The sequence below is a fragment of the Harpia harpyja genome, chromosome 3, assembly GCF_026419915.1.
Source record: "Harpia harpyja isolate bHarHar1 chromosome 3, bHarHar1 primary haplotype, whole genome shotgun sequence".
NCBI lineage: Eukaryota > Metazoa > Chordata > Aves > Accipitriformes > Accipitridae > Harpia > Harpia harpyja.
Genome location: NC_068942.1, coordinates 53,701,990 through 53,718,703, shown reverse-complemented (window position 1 = coordinate 53,718,703; position 16,714 = coordinate 53,701,990). Strand labels below are relative to the sequence as shown.

Genomic DNA, 16,714 nt, shown 5'->3' with positions numbered 1-16,714 from the left:
AGGTATCAGGAAAGGTAACACCAGTGTTTCAGATTTCCCTCATGGCCATAACCGTGGTTTCATTTATTCACAAGAAGAACAGAAGCAGATGATTTCTGGACCTCAGTTTGCCTATCTCTATTTTTCAGCTCTCACCACATAGAGTCACTTTGAGCACCTCGTCTAGGATTCTGGGGAATGAGAGAACGTGCCATAGAGCAATAGTATTTGAAGGGAATTCCCACACTTTTTAATTCTTGCTTGCTGCTCACTGTGGAGCCAAAGGAGCAAATGGAAAATAAGTGTTTCTATTTTGGAACAGTGATAGTTTGTTTAATCTAGGTTATTTCTGTTCACGGACTGTGTCAAGCCCTTACCCCATGAGGAAACTTTTTGTTACTTTATGGATAAAATCAAGTGGATTTGGACTCAATTATCTGCACCTGTGTAATATAAATTTCAACCTCCTGAAGGGAGAGGTGTCAAAGTAGATCCTTTCCAAGTTGTGTGTATACTGCACTGATAATCAAGTTTCCATTCTGGTAATGAGTTGGTTTGTAAAATCACATTTGCATTGGGATATGTCTATTTCTCATTTGTCTACCCTTACACACTACTTCTGGGACAGTAATCTACAGAAACACCAAAGCCTTCCTTGTTTTAAGCAAAGATCCCAATTTTAAAATGTAATGCCCTATTATAGCTGAGGCCACGATGTTCAAATATGCTGAGCTTTCAATTCAATATGAAATCTGCCTGTTCTCCTGGCATGGGGCCAACAAGAGACTGATGGGTTTTGACACATTCTTCCTTGGTTTGTTTGCTTCCTGGGCAGGGGCTATTGTTCAATACCAACTACTATTTTAGATGTCTAGTTAAGATTTCTAAAATTCAGATGGTGTATATCTGTATTTTAAATATATACATCAAGAGGCACTTATAGACTTGAGCAATTCCTTTCAGTATAACAAATCAATTAAACATTGAGCCCCATTTCCTACTTGTATAAGTGGATGTAGCTTCACTTTTTTGACTGGCCAAACAGTTGAGCAGACACACATGACCTGTGCATCGACTTTGGCTGTTTATAGCGGTAAACAGGGCATAAAGAAACAAAATGGTAACATACAATATCAATGCCTTTTCACTACTGAAATAATTAAAATATTTTGAATGTGTGCGTTTGGTCATCATTTTTCTCTCCAGAGCTTTTGCTTTTGGTGAGACTGCCACTGATTTTAATGAGAGTTCACACAGTTCAAAAGTCCAAGCTCCAATCCCTCAAAGATTTAATTGAATAGCTTTATACACATCATTAGTTTCACAGCTTTCAATGAGAATTCTTGTGTTCATGTTTGCAGGATTCAAGCCTTTGTTATGACATATTCATCCTTTCTTCTACTAATACTCTATTTTATTACAAGTATAACTTGTAGCATTACCTTTTGTTACTGTTGTTTAACATTTATCACTCAGAAAACTGCTTTCAGTTCCTTGTCACATTGTCAAATTTACTACTATTTAGAATAATTTTTTACAGGACACACATCTGTTTCAGACTAAATAATTTAGAAAATTTCAGCTAAGGCTCAGTCTAGACACAACAGTATTTTTTTCCACTCATGTTAAAGCAGTAAGATTTTCTTTGAGCAGTCATCACACTCCCATTTCTATCAGAAAATGGATTTGAAACTGGCAGATGGAGTTGCCTTTATACCAGCAAGAGGCTATTTGCCATCCCAATAAAAGTGCACTGAAATATGTCCGAGTCATATGCCACTGAGCAAGCAACCGCTGCTTAAATAGATCAATACAAACCTTCTCTCTATTTACTTCTGCAATCTACAATGCCCCATGCTTATGATCAGGGGCCAAGGGTGTGATCTGTACAGTGACCCACATGATTAAGGTATTGGTGTGATATTGCAGCTGAAGAATTGGGGCCCAAATAAGAGACAGGCACCGCACCAAAGCTGTGCATTTCTGAACTCTTTTTCTGCTCTTGGATCTTGTAAGATGTGGATAACTTGACGGGCTGATTACCGATGTCTGGCATGCAGAGTCTCAGGGTGGGGAAGAAACTACAGAGCTGTGATGGAAACACATGCTGCCACCACACATAAGTGTGAGAGAGGGGCCAAATGAATATAAAGGTCTGTCTAGAGGGATTTCAATTTCAATGGCCAAATCTCATTAAACTCCATCCTTGGCAAATAGACTCCAACCTTTAACAGCCAACAGCACTAACCACACTGCACCATCTCCCAGTAAATCTAAACATGCTTTAGCGTACCATAGATCCTCAGGATGTCCATGGCCCAAAATCAGAGAAAAAATGTATGTGCTCAGGGCTGTAAGGCTGCAGCTGGACATTCCTTACTTCCTACAATTGTGGGACAGTGTAGTACAGAGGTAAAGAACTTGTCAGCAGAACCTTAAGACTCCCCTTTCAATGACACAGACCCATACAGATTCACACACACAGATGTATTATATATAAATATATACATGCATGCATACTCCTAGCTCTAGAGCTAATTGCATCTGTAACACATCCTGCGTTTTGTCATTATACTAGAGCATTACACAACACAACCAACAGAATTAAAAAAAAGAAAAGCTTAAAGCATGTCTTTGTAATAAGTACGACCGTTTGGATTTGGTTTTTTTAGCCGGGGCGGGGGGAATGGCTAATCACTGACTGTTAGCATTTATAAAAGGGTAACAGCTTTTATTGTTAAATTTTGAAAGGTGAAAAATACCCATCCCTTGTAAACTATGTATTTCCTTCCATTGTAAAATGAGATTCTCATAGTCACCAATCTCATTAAAAGTTAAAGCAGTGTCTGCTTAGCATTAGCAAAGAATAAAAGGGTAAGAATGAGGTGTCTATTAGAACTATAGCTATTGACATCATTGACCTATAAATACGTCCTCTTGAAGTTGATATACAGCAATTCATTATCCCTGTTTTGATATAATTGCTATTACTGAAAGCCCTTTGCTTTCAAGTGTTAATACAATTGCAGTTCATATTTCAGATTATCTGCCAAAAAGAAAAAAACTAATTTCTAAATATTTGATCATAAAAGTTGTCCTCAGCTTTTACACAGATAATTTAGTCAAATAATATCAGATAATCTTAGAGCAGATTTAACAGGAAATTGCTAGGGACTCCATCTAAGCAGCATCCATTTGCACTTATATAAATGTACTGAATGTGTAGGAAGACTTTGACAGCTTGCCATATGTGATTTCATTCTGTAGCCTACCTACTTTACCATCAAAAGTTATATCCTTTGAAGCATTGCCAGAATTACTTTAGCCCAGTAGATATGCTAGATGTGCCCTTTAAAAGCCATATCATTTCCTTTCTACTCTGACTAGTTCAATGTAGCATCTGCTGAACTAAATTCCTTTGAAGGTTAAAACCAAAAAACCCCCTGTATTACAGTTCACCAAGATGTCCAGTGTTGAATGAAGACCATGGATGCAAAAGAATAAATACGAGTTAAATGAGACTATAAAAGAGAATCAGAAAATTATCAGCTATCATGGGAACACTATAATTATACACACATGGAATAAATATTTGTGTTTCAGGATAGGTGTTTTATTTAAAATAATAATAATCCCTGAATTTTATACTTCCATTCCATTATGTTGATTGTTTATATGCAAATTCTGATATTGCTGTGACATGGGTGCTAATGCCATAATAAAGGATATCACGCATCAACAACTTGATTCAAAATAGCAAATATAAGTATGTATGTATAATCTCCTTTAAAATCTTTGGGGTTTACAGTTATTTTAAAAGACACTATGTTACTTTCACAGCACCCTCCCAGGTGTTCTAGATGATAATGAAGGGATAGTCCATATCATCTAGTATCACAAAGCAGTTGTGACATTTTAGAAATATCTTCAGTTTAGCTTCTTTAATTTCTGCAAATGCTATTTAAGATTGAAGGCTTATGTTTTTACTGAAGACCTGAATGAATTCCAGTAATTACATGATTTTCTTGCCTGCTCAGCTGAAAAGGTTTCAAAACATATTAAAATGGCAGTGTCCCTTCCTAGTCTCTTGAAACCCTACAATGTCAATTTTAATTAACGAGCTGTAAAAGTTACATTTTTATATCTGGGATTTTTTTCCAATTTCACTTATTATTTCAGACAAATTTGCACCCTCGCTAGGGAGGCTGCAGACTTTGCTAATCTGCAGAGATATATCAATACAACATCATGAGAATGCAGACTGGACTGTGTCAGAACTAGCAACATCACTGTCCAAATTTGGTACAACACTAATGTCCTTATACCAGTTAAATAGCTCCTAGCCACTTAGAACGGAATAAGCGTAATTTGGTTTACATCTGTGTACCTTAGTGGCCTTCCGTCAAACGTATAAGATCTTTCTTCACAGTCACAAGTGTACATAAACCAAGAGGAGTGTAATGATATCAAAAAAGATGAGGAGAAAAGAACAAGTATTAAGGAACCAGCTTTGATTTAGCCAAACAAAACATCTGGAATAGCCTTCATCAGCTTGTTCAATTTGAAGTGTACAGAATTCTTTCTGTGGACCCATTTCTGCCAAAATGCAGGAAAGATAAATCCTTAAACTTGCAATAAGCATGAAAGAGAAGCCATCTCAGTGGAGCTCTCTCTAGAAGCTGGAATTTGCTTATGTGCATTTCAGTGACTGAATTGCTTTCTATTTTCAATTCTTCCCATGAATTGCCTTCTGATGGGAAGGCACTGTATGCTTAAGCAACAATACATCAAAACTGAATTTGGGAGCTAACAAGGAAGACAGACTGAATTAGAAGAAGATGGGAAACAGATGGCTTTAAAATAAAAATATCATAATTGTTCAGCCCTCCCAAACATGCAACTAATCAAACATATACCTATCACAATAGAAAAAGTTTTCCATCACATTGTTTTAGACAACCACTCTGATGACAACCACATCCTTTAAAATGCATTAACAAAATGCTGATTCGGGTTAACTCATTCTGAACATATACATTTGGAGACAGGACAAAGAAATCAAGCTATCATATGACCAAAATATTTAAAAACATGCAACCAATTTATAACCAATTTAGGGAACAAAAAAAGAGTAATCAAACTGTCGCTCTTATTCAAAGTACTAGGTGCTTATAGGGACAGAGGGACTGCTCAGTAACTTTCAGAAAATCTCTTTATTCCCAGTGTAACATAAGCACCATGTTGACAATGTTGACAATATATAGTAAAATGAGAACCACTCAAAAACCTGTGAAATCTTCTCATTGACTTACAGGCTGTGGATCAGACCCATGCCAGGTCAGGAGAAACAAACGCAGGAGGGAAAGCTACTGTTTCTCCAACTGCATTAATGAGTGATCTCTTCCTACAAACTTTAACTCATGACTCATACATGCTGCCTCAATATGTGGAAGAGACACATTGACAATATTCATCATATCTTTCTCATGCATATGTTACGGAATTTCAACAAGAACACATGGATAGTTTCATTGTCATTCAAGGAATGTCAGGAATGTATATGGCTTTGTATTTACTACTTACACATGAATAAGTGCTGTCCCAAAAGAGACAGCCTTCTGAAATGCAGTATGAAAAGGTATAGACTATGCCTCACTATACTGGTTACATCCTAATTCAGCAGTACTCAGCCTAGAAAATACTCTTGTTGCCCAAAAGACCCAAAGACAGAATCTTAAACACAAAATAATTAATATAGGTAATAATTCTGTCATATACTTTATTAGTACAAGGCCAGATTTATTAATGCAAAGGCTTTAAAAGTTATCTGGAATGCAGTATGATCATGATACACCATATTAGTTTATAGATCCATGTGATCTCATTCAACTAGAGAAATGAGCCAGTATTTCCCCTTTCTATTTTACTGTTGCCAAACCTCACAATTTTATTGCCAATCATGTGAAGTTTGATTGTAGCTTCAAAGGCCTGGCTGTAGAATCATGATATTCCCCAAAAGTCTCAGACATCTTTTAAATATAAAAGTAAACTTCTAGCATTCATAGTAGCCAATGGAAAAAGAAGCATTGAAAATGTAAAGCTATGTAAATGTAAAGGCTGCAAAACCCCCAGAATGTTAATAAGCCCTTTAAAATATTATTTTCATATACCTAACAACTGGAAACCAGTCTTACTATTTGAGTTGATGCTGGGGCATGAGTTCTGAATATCAAGGTTTGGAAAAATTTATTTTGGTTGGTGAGGAAGAAGCAGTGTGTCTTCTCACAGCTCTGATTCTCAGTTGCTGAGCAGGGACAGCGTTCTATGTCTCTTCTCTGCCTTTCCCTTCCTGTCTGCTCACACCAGAGAGGCACTTCTTTTGTCTCTCACTCACACTATTTTGATTCCCCCTCCCTCCAATATATGCACATGCTTCCTGTCTCTAAAGGAGAAGATAATTCTTGCTCTTAGACATATCCTCTCATTGCTGAAGATATTCTCTCCCTTTCCTTTCTGCCTTACATTTCTAACTCTGGACAAAGGAGGTTTATCATTACACTCTTTTGCCACATCTGAGCTCCTGTCTTTTGAAAGGGAAAATGTAGTCCCAGTTTTCCTCTGCCTCATCTGGTGGCCAGTAGAAGTACCTCTCAGCTGCATAGCTGGCTTTGGCTATGCCAGCACTGCTAGAGCATGCTGTGTGCTGGGATGGGTCCTGATGGCAGACCCCGATGGCATAGCTTGTAACAGGGCATTAAACTGGCTCTTCCATGGATTCATCTGCAGAGGGCCCTTCTGTGGCAGTGCCATGAGAACAATAAGTAAATAACTTCCAAGGGGAGCTGAGTTACTCAGTATTAATGCAGGTAGTTCTGAAGGTATGAGCAAACAGCAGACAACATTTAATGTGAACGCTGTTGAGGAGATCAGCTGAGCAACTAAGGTAAAGTATGGGTTCACAGTAAGCCTGACAAGTTTTCTGATGCTTTTTTTCCCTGACCACTAAATGCAGAAACCAACCTGGGTACATTCCCTCTCACGTTGTAACTTCACCAGGAAGCTGGTGTCAGCCTCTGTGCAACTGGAAACGTGGGCGGAGGATGTCTTGGATGGCATCCTGGTTCAAATGCCAGAAAGAAATACAGGGAAACATGAGGTTAAAATGCTAAGGCAGCATAGGTCTATTTTAATGCTGAAGATGAAGGGGGAGTGACTAAAGAATATAGATTAGCACTGGAAGAGCAATAGCACATGGACATGATTGTCTTGAATTTCCACTACAAACCTTGGGGATTAAGCACCATCAGCCTTTGACTTGGAGGTTTTCTTGGCTAGATCCCACACCAACTGCAGCGAAGACATTCTCCACAGAATTTGGAAAGCTTCTTCTCTCTTACCAATCCTCTCTTCACAGAAGAGGATTCCTCTCTTAACTCTGACTGAAAACAGAGCAAGTAAAGCCCTGACTGAGGCTGTAATAATACAAGATGCTGGCAAAACCAGATTAAGACATATCCCCTATCCTTGTTCTAAGCTACTGGTTCCTGATCTTGTGCTTTCATATGCAACCCCTTAGTTGGACAGGTAGAACTGTCAGTGAGGATTTGCAGTGGAAGATATCACCAAACCGATCTGAGTTTAAAATAGTTTTTTTTTATTTTTGCAGGGTTATTTTTAGCCAAAAGCCATTCAGTGACAGTGTTTTTAATACATACAGGCACTGTTTTATTTATTTCATAACCTTAAGCCAATCCTTGAGTTTCTGTGGCCTGACTCACCTTTCTGAAATGCTTGGAATGGGAATTCTGTGACTGAACTCGTACTGTTTCACTGCTACAAATATTGAATCATTTCATACATTGTAGAATATTTGAGTCAGGATTTTCACTTGCCCTGACTCAAGTATGGATGTAAAAGAGAAACAGTCCTTAGAACCAGTGCATCTTGTAAGCATTCAAAAGCATGTTTTCTTACTATTAATCAAAACCTGTTAATTAAAATTTATTTATTTTTGGAAATGAAATTTTGACCACTCACCAGTAGAATGACTTTTTGACCTTACTCTTAAAATGTAAAATACTTGATTTTTGAGTCCTGTCCCACCCCCCACCCCTCTTTAATGTGCTAGAGTAGCATGAAAAATATATTTATGCCAAATTTGTATGTTTCCTACCAGTATCTGTTTTTCTCCCCCAATTATTCCACAGCTGTTTGGTTTACTAAATGACTATATATAGAATATTCTCCAACTTCCACACAAATATGTTACAATGCAATGCAAAAAAGACACCAAACTACTCTGTAGCTAATTTGGATAATATGAATGTTAATTCAGGAAAACGCTTTGTCTTTGCTTTAATAGGAAAGACAAACATAAAATAGCTAAATTGTCTTAATCATTTTCCCCAGACATTTTTCTTAAAACTATCGGAGAACATTGCATCCACCAGAAAGCAAATGTTCCAACTGTTAATGTTCTCAGTCCTATTTAGTACTGGAAAGAGTTAACAATTGTAATGAATATACCTTATCAAAATCTTATTTTTAACATCAAATGCTAAAAATTATTAAGTGACATGAAAAGTCTTCAGCCTTCAAGCATTAAACCAATGAGGCTATATTTTATTGCATGGAGAATCTGTGTGATTAATTTTAACCAGTGAATCCCTTCTGCATAAAGGCTTTCTATGTTTCAGCCTCAATGGCTGGTAAAATATGTTCAAAAGAATAAATAAGGGGAACATGATTCTCATGTAAAATGACATTCTGGATTCCTTTAGTTAACTCAACAGAGAGCTATATTCAGCGGAGCCTATAAGACAATACTGTTGGCAGTATTTAAACACACTGCAGAAGAATAAGCAAAACAACGTGATCAGTAACAATAAGTTAATTTCAAGTTTAAAAAATCAGTAAAGCATCACTATATATTGCATTTGGACTGACTACAAAGTGACAGTCAGCGGATTATTCTACAGATTTCTAATGCTGAAAATTCTGATGGCATTTACTAGCATAACCTTTCAACTCTGAGCACATCAATAGAAGCAGACAGTGGTTTGAAATATGATTCCTTGCAGATAGCATATCCTCATTCATCTGACTGTGGTGCTCTGTGCTCCATTGCACAAACAGCGGCTCACCCACTTCTGAGAGGACACTAATAAAAAAGGCATCAATTTTCAGCTCTAGTACTACTGTGATCTCTTTATATGTTCGACATCCAACATTAAATTAAAATGCTGTTATAAATCCTACCTTCTGAATCTGGAATGAGTGTTGGGTTTTTGTCGCATGAGACTGCAGCAAATCTTGTCAAAAGCAAGGAAGCACGTCTTGTTCACTCAGAATTAATGTTGTGGATGAAAGAAAGAGGTAAAGGAGGTTGAATATGGTGAACTGTGGGTGTCAAAGGCAGTGGGTAAAGCAGCTTTGGGGTATGAAACAGAGCGTAACATTTGCTGCTTTCAATAGGTTCCTAATCAGTAATTATAATTAACAATTACTAACTGCACATGAAAAATGGTTTGTTCGTTAAAGTACTTTAAAAAAATCCTGCAAATCTTTAAATGCCTTTATTCTTCACAGTTTGGGCAATATATTCCTCTGTGCTAGACAAAACCAGTTTTGCAATAATCAGATAAAACAGGCTAAATGTTTTGGATCACTTCAAGACCATACAGTGAAGGTTGTTACAGAGTGTCTATGCAAAATTATGCATATTGATGTTGATGTTCAGGACTTCTGTCAGCTTGTCATTTGCACTTGAGTTGTCTTAAAAGTTCTTGGGTTGGGATAGGGATTTTAAAAAAAAAGGGCATAAATAAAAAATTATTAGGCACTGAAATGAAATACTGTGACAATGGCAAAATCTTTTCCTGAGCAAAAATAAACTGCAAACTGTGAGTGTGAGAAAGAAAGCGGGCAGGATATTTCTGTTATGTAGAAGAGTGCCATACGTTTTGGAGCCTTTCAACTGTGTCTGATAACCTCTAATGGCAGGTATCCTTTCTCCTTTAAGAGCTAAGCTACACTGAAAAGGCAATAATGGCTTCAGCAAAGATACTGTGTCTATAGATATTTTCTCTTGTTCAGTTCATTCATAATTATGAAGAAAAGAAACAAGCTTGCCTTTTTGGGGGTGGGGGAGTGCCTTGAAGTGTGGTTCAATATCTGAATTGAACAGAGGAACTTTTTCCCCCTAAGGATCCTGCCTGAAGAAACCTTGACATGCACAAAGTCAGAACCTAGACAAAGTTGCCCTGGTGAGAACGATAAGGTCACCCGTGGGATTGCTGAGATTATCTCTGTCAAGCACTTGGACAGCATGCAGTCAAATGATGCATCATGCAGTCATTTTCGGGGGGGAAAAATCAATTTCTTTACCAGGTCGCTATTTGCTTTTCAAAGTGCCCTTGTAGGCCTTCACCACCAAGCATTTATCAATTTAAATGTTGTAAATTGATAATGTGCCACTGTGCCTTGTACTGTTTCTGAATTATTTTGATACTTATATTTTCTTACTGCTCTCAAAATCCTCAGAGCCACTCTAGTTCAATAGAGCTCCTCCCTTGCTCACTTCTTTTTAGCGTAAAAGATAACAGTAAATGAACTTTCTTATGCTGAACATTAAGGAAAAAAACTTCTTTGAAAAACGCATGACCAGCACGGAATTTCCCAGGCTTTTATTTACTAATTTTTAAAGGGGTCAAACTAGTGCACCCATTTACTAAATGAGCAGAAATGATCATTCTATATAGTAGTATTTAAATTCAGAGTACTAGAACAATGACAACAACAAAGAAAAGCAAGCTCTTTTCTCAATTGGTTATTGTCTAGATTTGCTTAAAAAACCTGTAGTTTTCCTGTGAAGTTCCTGGCTTTTGTTGTTATTTTTTTTCTTGGATTTTTTTTACTATTATTATTATTATTATTATTATATTTTATTTAGAGAATGGTATGGGGGAAAATAATGTAGAACTTAGAGAATGAATGTGTCATGTCAAGATTGCTTTATACTATTTTTTAAGCAAACAGAGCACAAAAGCAATCCTTTAACCATATACTAACCTCAACTTGATTTGCATTGAAAAACAGGTAGAGCATAGTAGTTGAAGTTTGTGCTTCGTAAAAGCAAAAGAAATACATGGCAGTTGCAAAGCATTCTTAACCTCCAGTGATTTATTGGCCCTCAGCCAAGTTATCAGGGGAATCTAATTCTTCTTTATTATTCAAATAAACCACATTTGGCACCATGGTTCCTTTTCAGAATAGCTTCACAAATAGACTGAGTACTGTCATTTATTTGACCTTGTACTTGTGTGCTGAAGCTATAATTTTATTTGCCATTTCGGAGAACAAATGCACAGAAAGCCAAAAATAAGGAGATATGTTATGCTACTAGTAACGCAGTACACATGTAATATACCTGTTGGTTTTGCCTGCTTTGTTTTAAAAAGGACAAAATCTCAACAATTTATTCTTTTTTTTTCCTTCTTCATCTCTATTATCTCCTATTATGCCTGCAGCGGCACTGCTCCTTTTTAGTGAGCTCTCTTTTCAACAGGCCATTTTGCAAACCTGGTCTGTGTCCTGGACAAGTAGAAGCAAAGGTAGGAAATACTTTACTTTAAGGTGTGAACCTCACAGAGGGGAAACAATGCATAATATCCTTATTGAGTACAACTGTTGGTGAGAGGTGATTAAGAACTCATTTCCTGAAAGCAAAAGTACCCTAGCCAGCTTATCAGTCCATAATATTTTCTATTGACCCTGAAACCTCATATGTCTGACAATTCTATCCTTTGTTCTGGATAGATTTTTCTCCCTATTTATTACTATTTGTGTTTCATCATATTTTTGGCTTAAGGCTCAAACACAGAGACTTTGCAAAAGAATCGAAATCTCTTAGGTAAGCACTGATATTGACTTCCAAGTGCCTGAAGGAGTGATTCGAGTGCCTTTTCTATGTCCAGATATGGTGACTCATTTTAGCCATCTACTTTTGAAATCTCATCCCATTTCTAAAAGGAAATCAGGGACTGGGTATTCAAAAAGACGTCAGTTACCTTGATAACAAAAATTACCTGCTGACTTGAAAATGTCAGAGAATAGATATATATGAAGACAAAACATCTTTACATCACTTCAGAGGTGCAGTGTAAAAAGCTGTATGTATTGTCAAAAGGGTGAGCTACACCATCACAGGTCTTGTTGTCCAACCCAGGGAAGAAATCCTGGCTGTATTGCATGTTTCTAGGTATGTCTGGGTCTTCCAACAAATACTACAGTTCCTGAAACTACTGAATACTGGAAGGTATGTTGGACTATTTCAGCTTGCCCCAAGTATAATTGAGCTATGACAATTTATACAGACTAAGGATATAAATGGGAGATTTTGGCCCATTTCTGTTGCTTTTATTCTCCTTTCTCTCGCTCATTATTTTCAGCTAACTTTGTGTCTTTCCTTCTACTTTGAAATGCATCTCTGCTCTCTGAAACTGCTCTGATGGCAGTTCCACACTGTGCTCTAAAATCCATGTCTGCCAAACTAACTTAAAATTCTTGGTTAGCATTAGCTGGAAGATAAAATGTTCAAAACATATATATCTATGGGTGTCTACATCCAAGGTACATTCATTGTAATGTCAAAAGAGAATTCATTGTAATTTTTGTTTACTGTTCAAATATACTGTTATTTTTGCCACGAGTAACTTTATTATCATCATTGCCAGGCTACCTCCCAAGATACTGCTTTATCAGATTTCTTTACTATTAGCCCTGCAGCTATCTTAGAACATCAGCATCCATTAGTTTTGTACCACTGACTCTCAATTTTCAGAAAAGAGAAAAACTGGGTTCCATGAAAAACTGTTTTCACCTACTGAGATTCAGTACAAGGACTATTTTCCTTTAGCTGAGACATGAGATTTTGCTTTGCAAGTACAAAATATATTGTACATTATTTCCATGCATACTAGTTAGAAAAGAAAAAACAACCCCAACTAAACAAGGACGAAGTGTCTAAGAAGTCATTTGACTAGAAAGTAAGATTCCAAAGTCAGCACTTGAAGATGATTCAAAGAAAAACACTTATAATGTACATCCAGACTTTCTGAAGTGCAAAATTACCTAGAGGTTCTATATAAATATATAGTTGGGGAGTATCAGGGTAGGGACCTATCAATGTTTACCTGCAGTGCAAGAAATGCAACACCACATGTATCACATAGCACCATTCCAGAAATTCAGAATTTATGACTATTTTAAGATTGTTGTAGTGCAAACAGTAGCATTTCCATGTATAGTTTGAGAAATGGTTTTATGGATATTGCTAATATTTTTTGTAACAAATAACCTTTGAATAGTGATTTAGTAACAAGTAGCTACAGCATTTCTTTTGTCATTATTAAGAGACCTAGCTATATAATATTATACCAAGAGAACAATATATTAAAAATATAAATACAGTAGGTCTGAGAAATACAAAATGTCTCCATAAAGACAGAAGAGAAGAACAGCAAAAATCACAGATATTTTAGTAGATCTCAGTAGATTTCATCTATTATTGTATTAAAATCCACAGTCCGGGTTCTGATTTTTTGGTAGTTTTTCCATCAATACTTTCAGTAGTGAACACAAGGAAACATTTGTCCTAGTATATCAAACACTCTAACATGCAAAGACAATTGCTTTATTTATCTGAACCCTTGCTTGAAATGTATATGGGGATCCAGATGAAGTATGAAGTCTTAACAACATGATGTAAGTTCAGAGTAAGGAAAGATTTACCAAATCCTATAGTTAAAAAGACAGTGGCAGAAAATGTTTTTAACAAGAGACTAGCATAGGGTTAAAGCCAAATTTTTCTTGAACAGATGATATTTCAGATGGCCACACTATTCCAGATGCATCAATTTCCTTGAAAATCCAATCCATATATGTGCATATGCTGTGCTGGCAGGAGGACTGACTGAAATGGCCAAAACCCAAGAGCTAATATTCTTTTGGCCAGAATAATGCAATTATTATTTTCCTAGCTATCAGTCTAAGCATACAGAGCCATCTGTTATGCAAAGCAAACATACACATCTCAATTACAGAAAATGCAGTTGCCTTGACAGAATTTGGATTACGCCACTAACCAGGGCTGTAAAATTTGTTTTAAGCTACTGTATAATGGATGCCTTTCAGGAGTTTCCTAATTAGCATTTACCTGCTTAAACTAATTATCCATCCTTCTTCTTTACTGGCTTATTAAACTTCGTTGGATACTATGCATAAAACAGATTAATATGAGCATAAGACAATAATAAACATTAAAGTTCCGATTCTTTACTGTATTAGCAACATGGTGGCGCACCAATTTCAAAATTTGAGATTCTTGATACTAACTCCCAAACAGATTAAGGCAGGGATTAAAGTCTATTACAAAACGAGGGACTTTAATGAGAGACAAGAATACTGATATGAGTTAGAAACAGCTCTGTTTCCATTTCTATCATTTGGTTTGCTAAAGCCAGCAAAAAATAACAATTACTGAACTTATTACAGCCAATCGCTTGCATGTTCTTTGAGAAGTTAATGAACCTCTATTCAGATTCTCACCAGATAATATTTAAAATTAGTCTTTTTTATGCACTAAATGTTAAAATTTCCCATTTCATTGTTGTTGGGGTACAGCAAAACTGACAGTTGCCAGTGTTAATAGTTGTCTCCTCATAGTAGTATGGGTCCCAATTTAAAGGAGCTGAAATAAATATTATCTCAGTTTTTCTTTTTCTCCTCAGGGTGACTGCAATAGAAGTAGATTATCCTACTCTGAAAATCATCATGCAAAATCTTTCTGTTGCATTTCTAAGTACATGCAGAAAGAAGCTATCCTTCCTAAATACTTCTGAATGCTGCAGGATTAGGAATAAGCATCAACAAGCAACTTTCCCCCCACTTTTGTCCTGCCTTTTAATCTTTGAAAAACAGTTGTCAGCAATTAAATGAAAAAAGAATTAAACTATTGTATTTTATAAATTTGTCTTTTCATATTAGTGAGCATTTGTGAGTGTGGCAAAATGTGTCCTTGTTGGAACCCTCCCTGCAAGACATTTTAATGGTCTCTTTCAGCATTTCTTGACTCCAAATGACTCCCTGTCATCGTGTCAGCTCCCTGGATAATGCAGGGTACTCCATAAACATCCAGTAATAGGACACAAGGGAAGTACTATTAGTGTGTCCCTTTCCTATCAGGTACAGAGGTTTAAAGTTCAAAACAACTGAGAAAAGAAACTTCATTTGTTCTCAATAAATTAATAATGATCCTTCAAGGCAAAAAGTTTTCAGGTACAAGTTTGTCTTATCTCAACGTCCAATACTGGTAGATACGTTTTTCAATTACTTCTCAGGATGAACCAGATGCAACTTTAAATAACTAATTCAATAATCCACACAAAATACAGAAACCAAATTATTATTTCTTTAAGAACGATAAACATAAGAACGCATCATACACAATTATGTTCTAGAATTGAAAGCATGTACTTACTTGGGACAGGCCTAAATAGATGGAGACAGTTTCTGAAATGTACAAAAATTTTCCTTCTTGATTTAGTGCAAATACAAATCCATCCAGGGACTACAGAGTAAGGGGGAAAAAAAAAAGTGAATAGATTAATAAAAAATTCTAAATTCCAGATAGAAATAGATTCAAACAAAGGCATCACAGAACAAACTGAGGAAAACATTCTGATTTCTATGAGAGTGTTTTTAATCTGAATCCTTAAGACAATTTCTTTATATTCTGTCTACATATTAACAAACAGCATATGAGTATATTCCAAAGTTCAAGGACTTATTGTCATGCTTACATCTGTCATATACTGTATAAAATTTATCTCATTTGAATGACAGAAGAAATACAGAAAAATAAAATATTGTTCAATTTTTTACAGGAAGAAATAAATATGGAAAACAAGTAACCTTCCAATCAAATGCTATGTAGGAAGATTCCCCCTCCATCCCTCAGAATCAAAGCAGAGAATTTCCACTTCCAAAAACTGAAGAAGAGAAAATAAAATCCCACTATCACTCAAACCACTATGGACCTCAATAATTTGTTAATTAATTGAGGATTACACACACACACACGCACGCGCGCACGCACATACACACACACACACACACCATTTTCCTTTTGTGAGACAATAAACAAAGCCAATCAGCAGATTACTGTCAAATATGTTTACAGCTTAGGTCTATAGAAATGTTACGAATTTCATCCCTCTGGTGTAAAACTCTAGATCAGATTTTACTTTGACAGGTTCAAGTTTCCACTGCAACTGCAAAAATCAAAATATGACTACACAGATTAATGCATACCTTTTGAAACATGAGTGCAGTTAATAAACAAAGGACTATATTCTAAACTGACACACAGACTAAATCACTGCACATGAAGACAGAAATATACCTCTAGGAATAAGAGCAAATATTCACTAGGAAGAAACTGTCTTTCATACACTATATTTGCCTTTACTTTTATGCTTTTTATGAGGTTGATTATTCTCAAACAAGCATTCACTATTGCAAAAGTAAAATCACAAAATTCCAGAAATTAGAAATGTTGAAACAACTCAGAAAATCAGAAACACTCCAAATGTTGCGATGAACAAGAAACAGTCCCAGAAAGTCCCATCCCAAATATCCCCTTGGGATAAAGGTATGTGTAAAGTAAAAATATAAC

At 36.2% G+C, this 16,714-nt stretch overlaps 1 protein-coding gene across 4 annotated transcripts in view; it reads right to left on the bottom strand.

The window, feature by feature from the left end:
• Window positions 1-16,714, bottom strand: part of NPAS3 (neuronal PAS domain protein 3) — a 631,435-nt gene that overhangs the window by 175,304 nt on the left and 439,417 nt on the right. For all 4 annotated transcript variants that reach the window (XM_052782584.1, XM_052782585.1, XM_052782586.1 and 1 more), the window contains one exon: window positions 15,518-15,607. In XM_052782584.1, coding sequence (XP_052638544.1) covers window positions 15,518-15,607 — 90 coding nt within the window. The remainder of the gene's footprint in view (window positions 1-15,517; window positions 15,608-16,714) is intronic.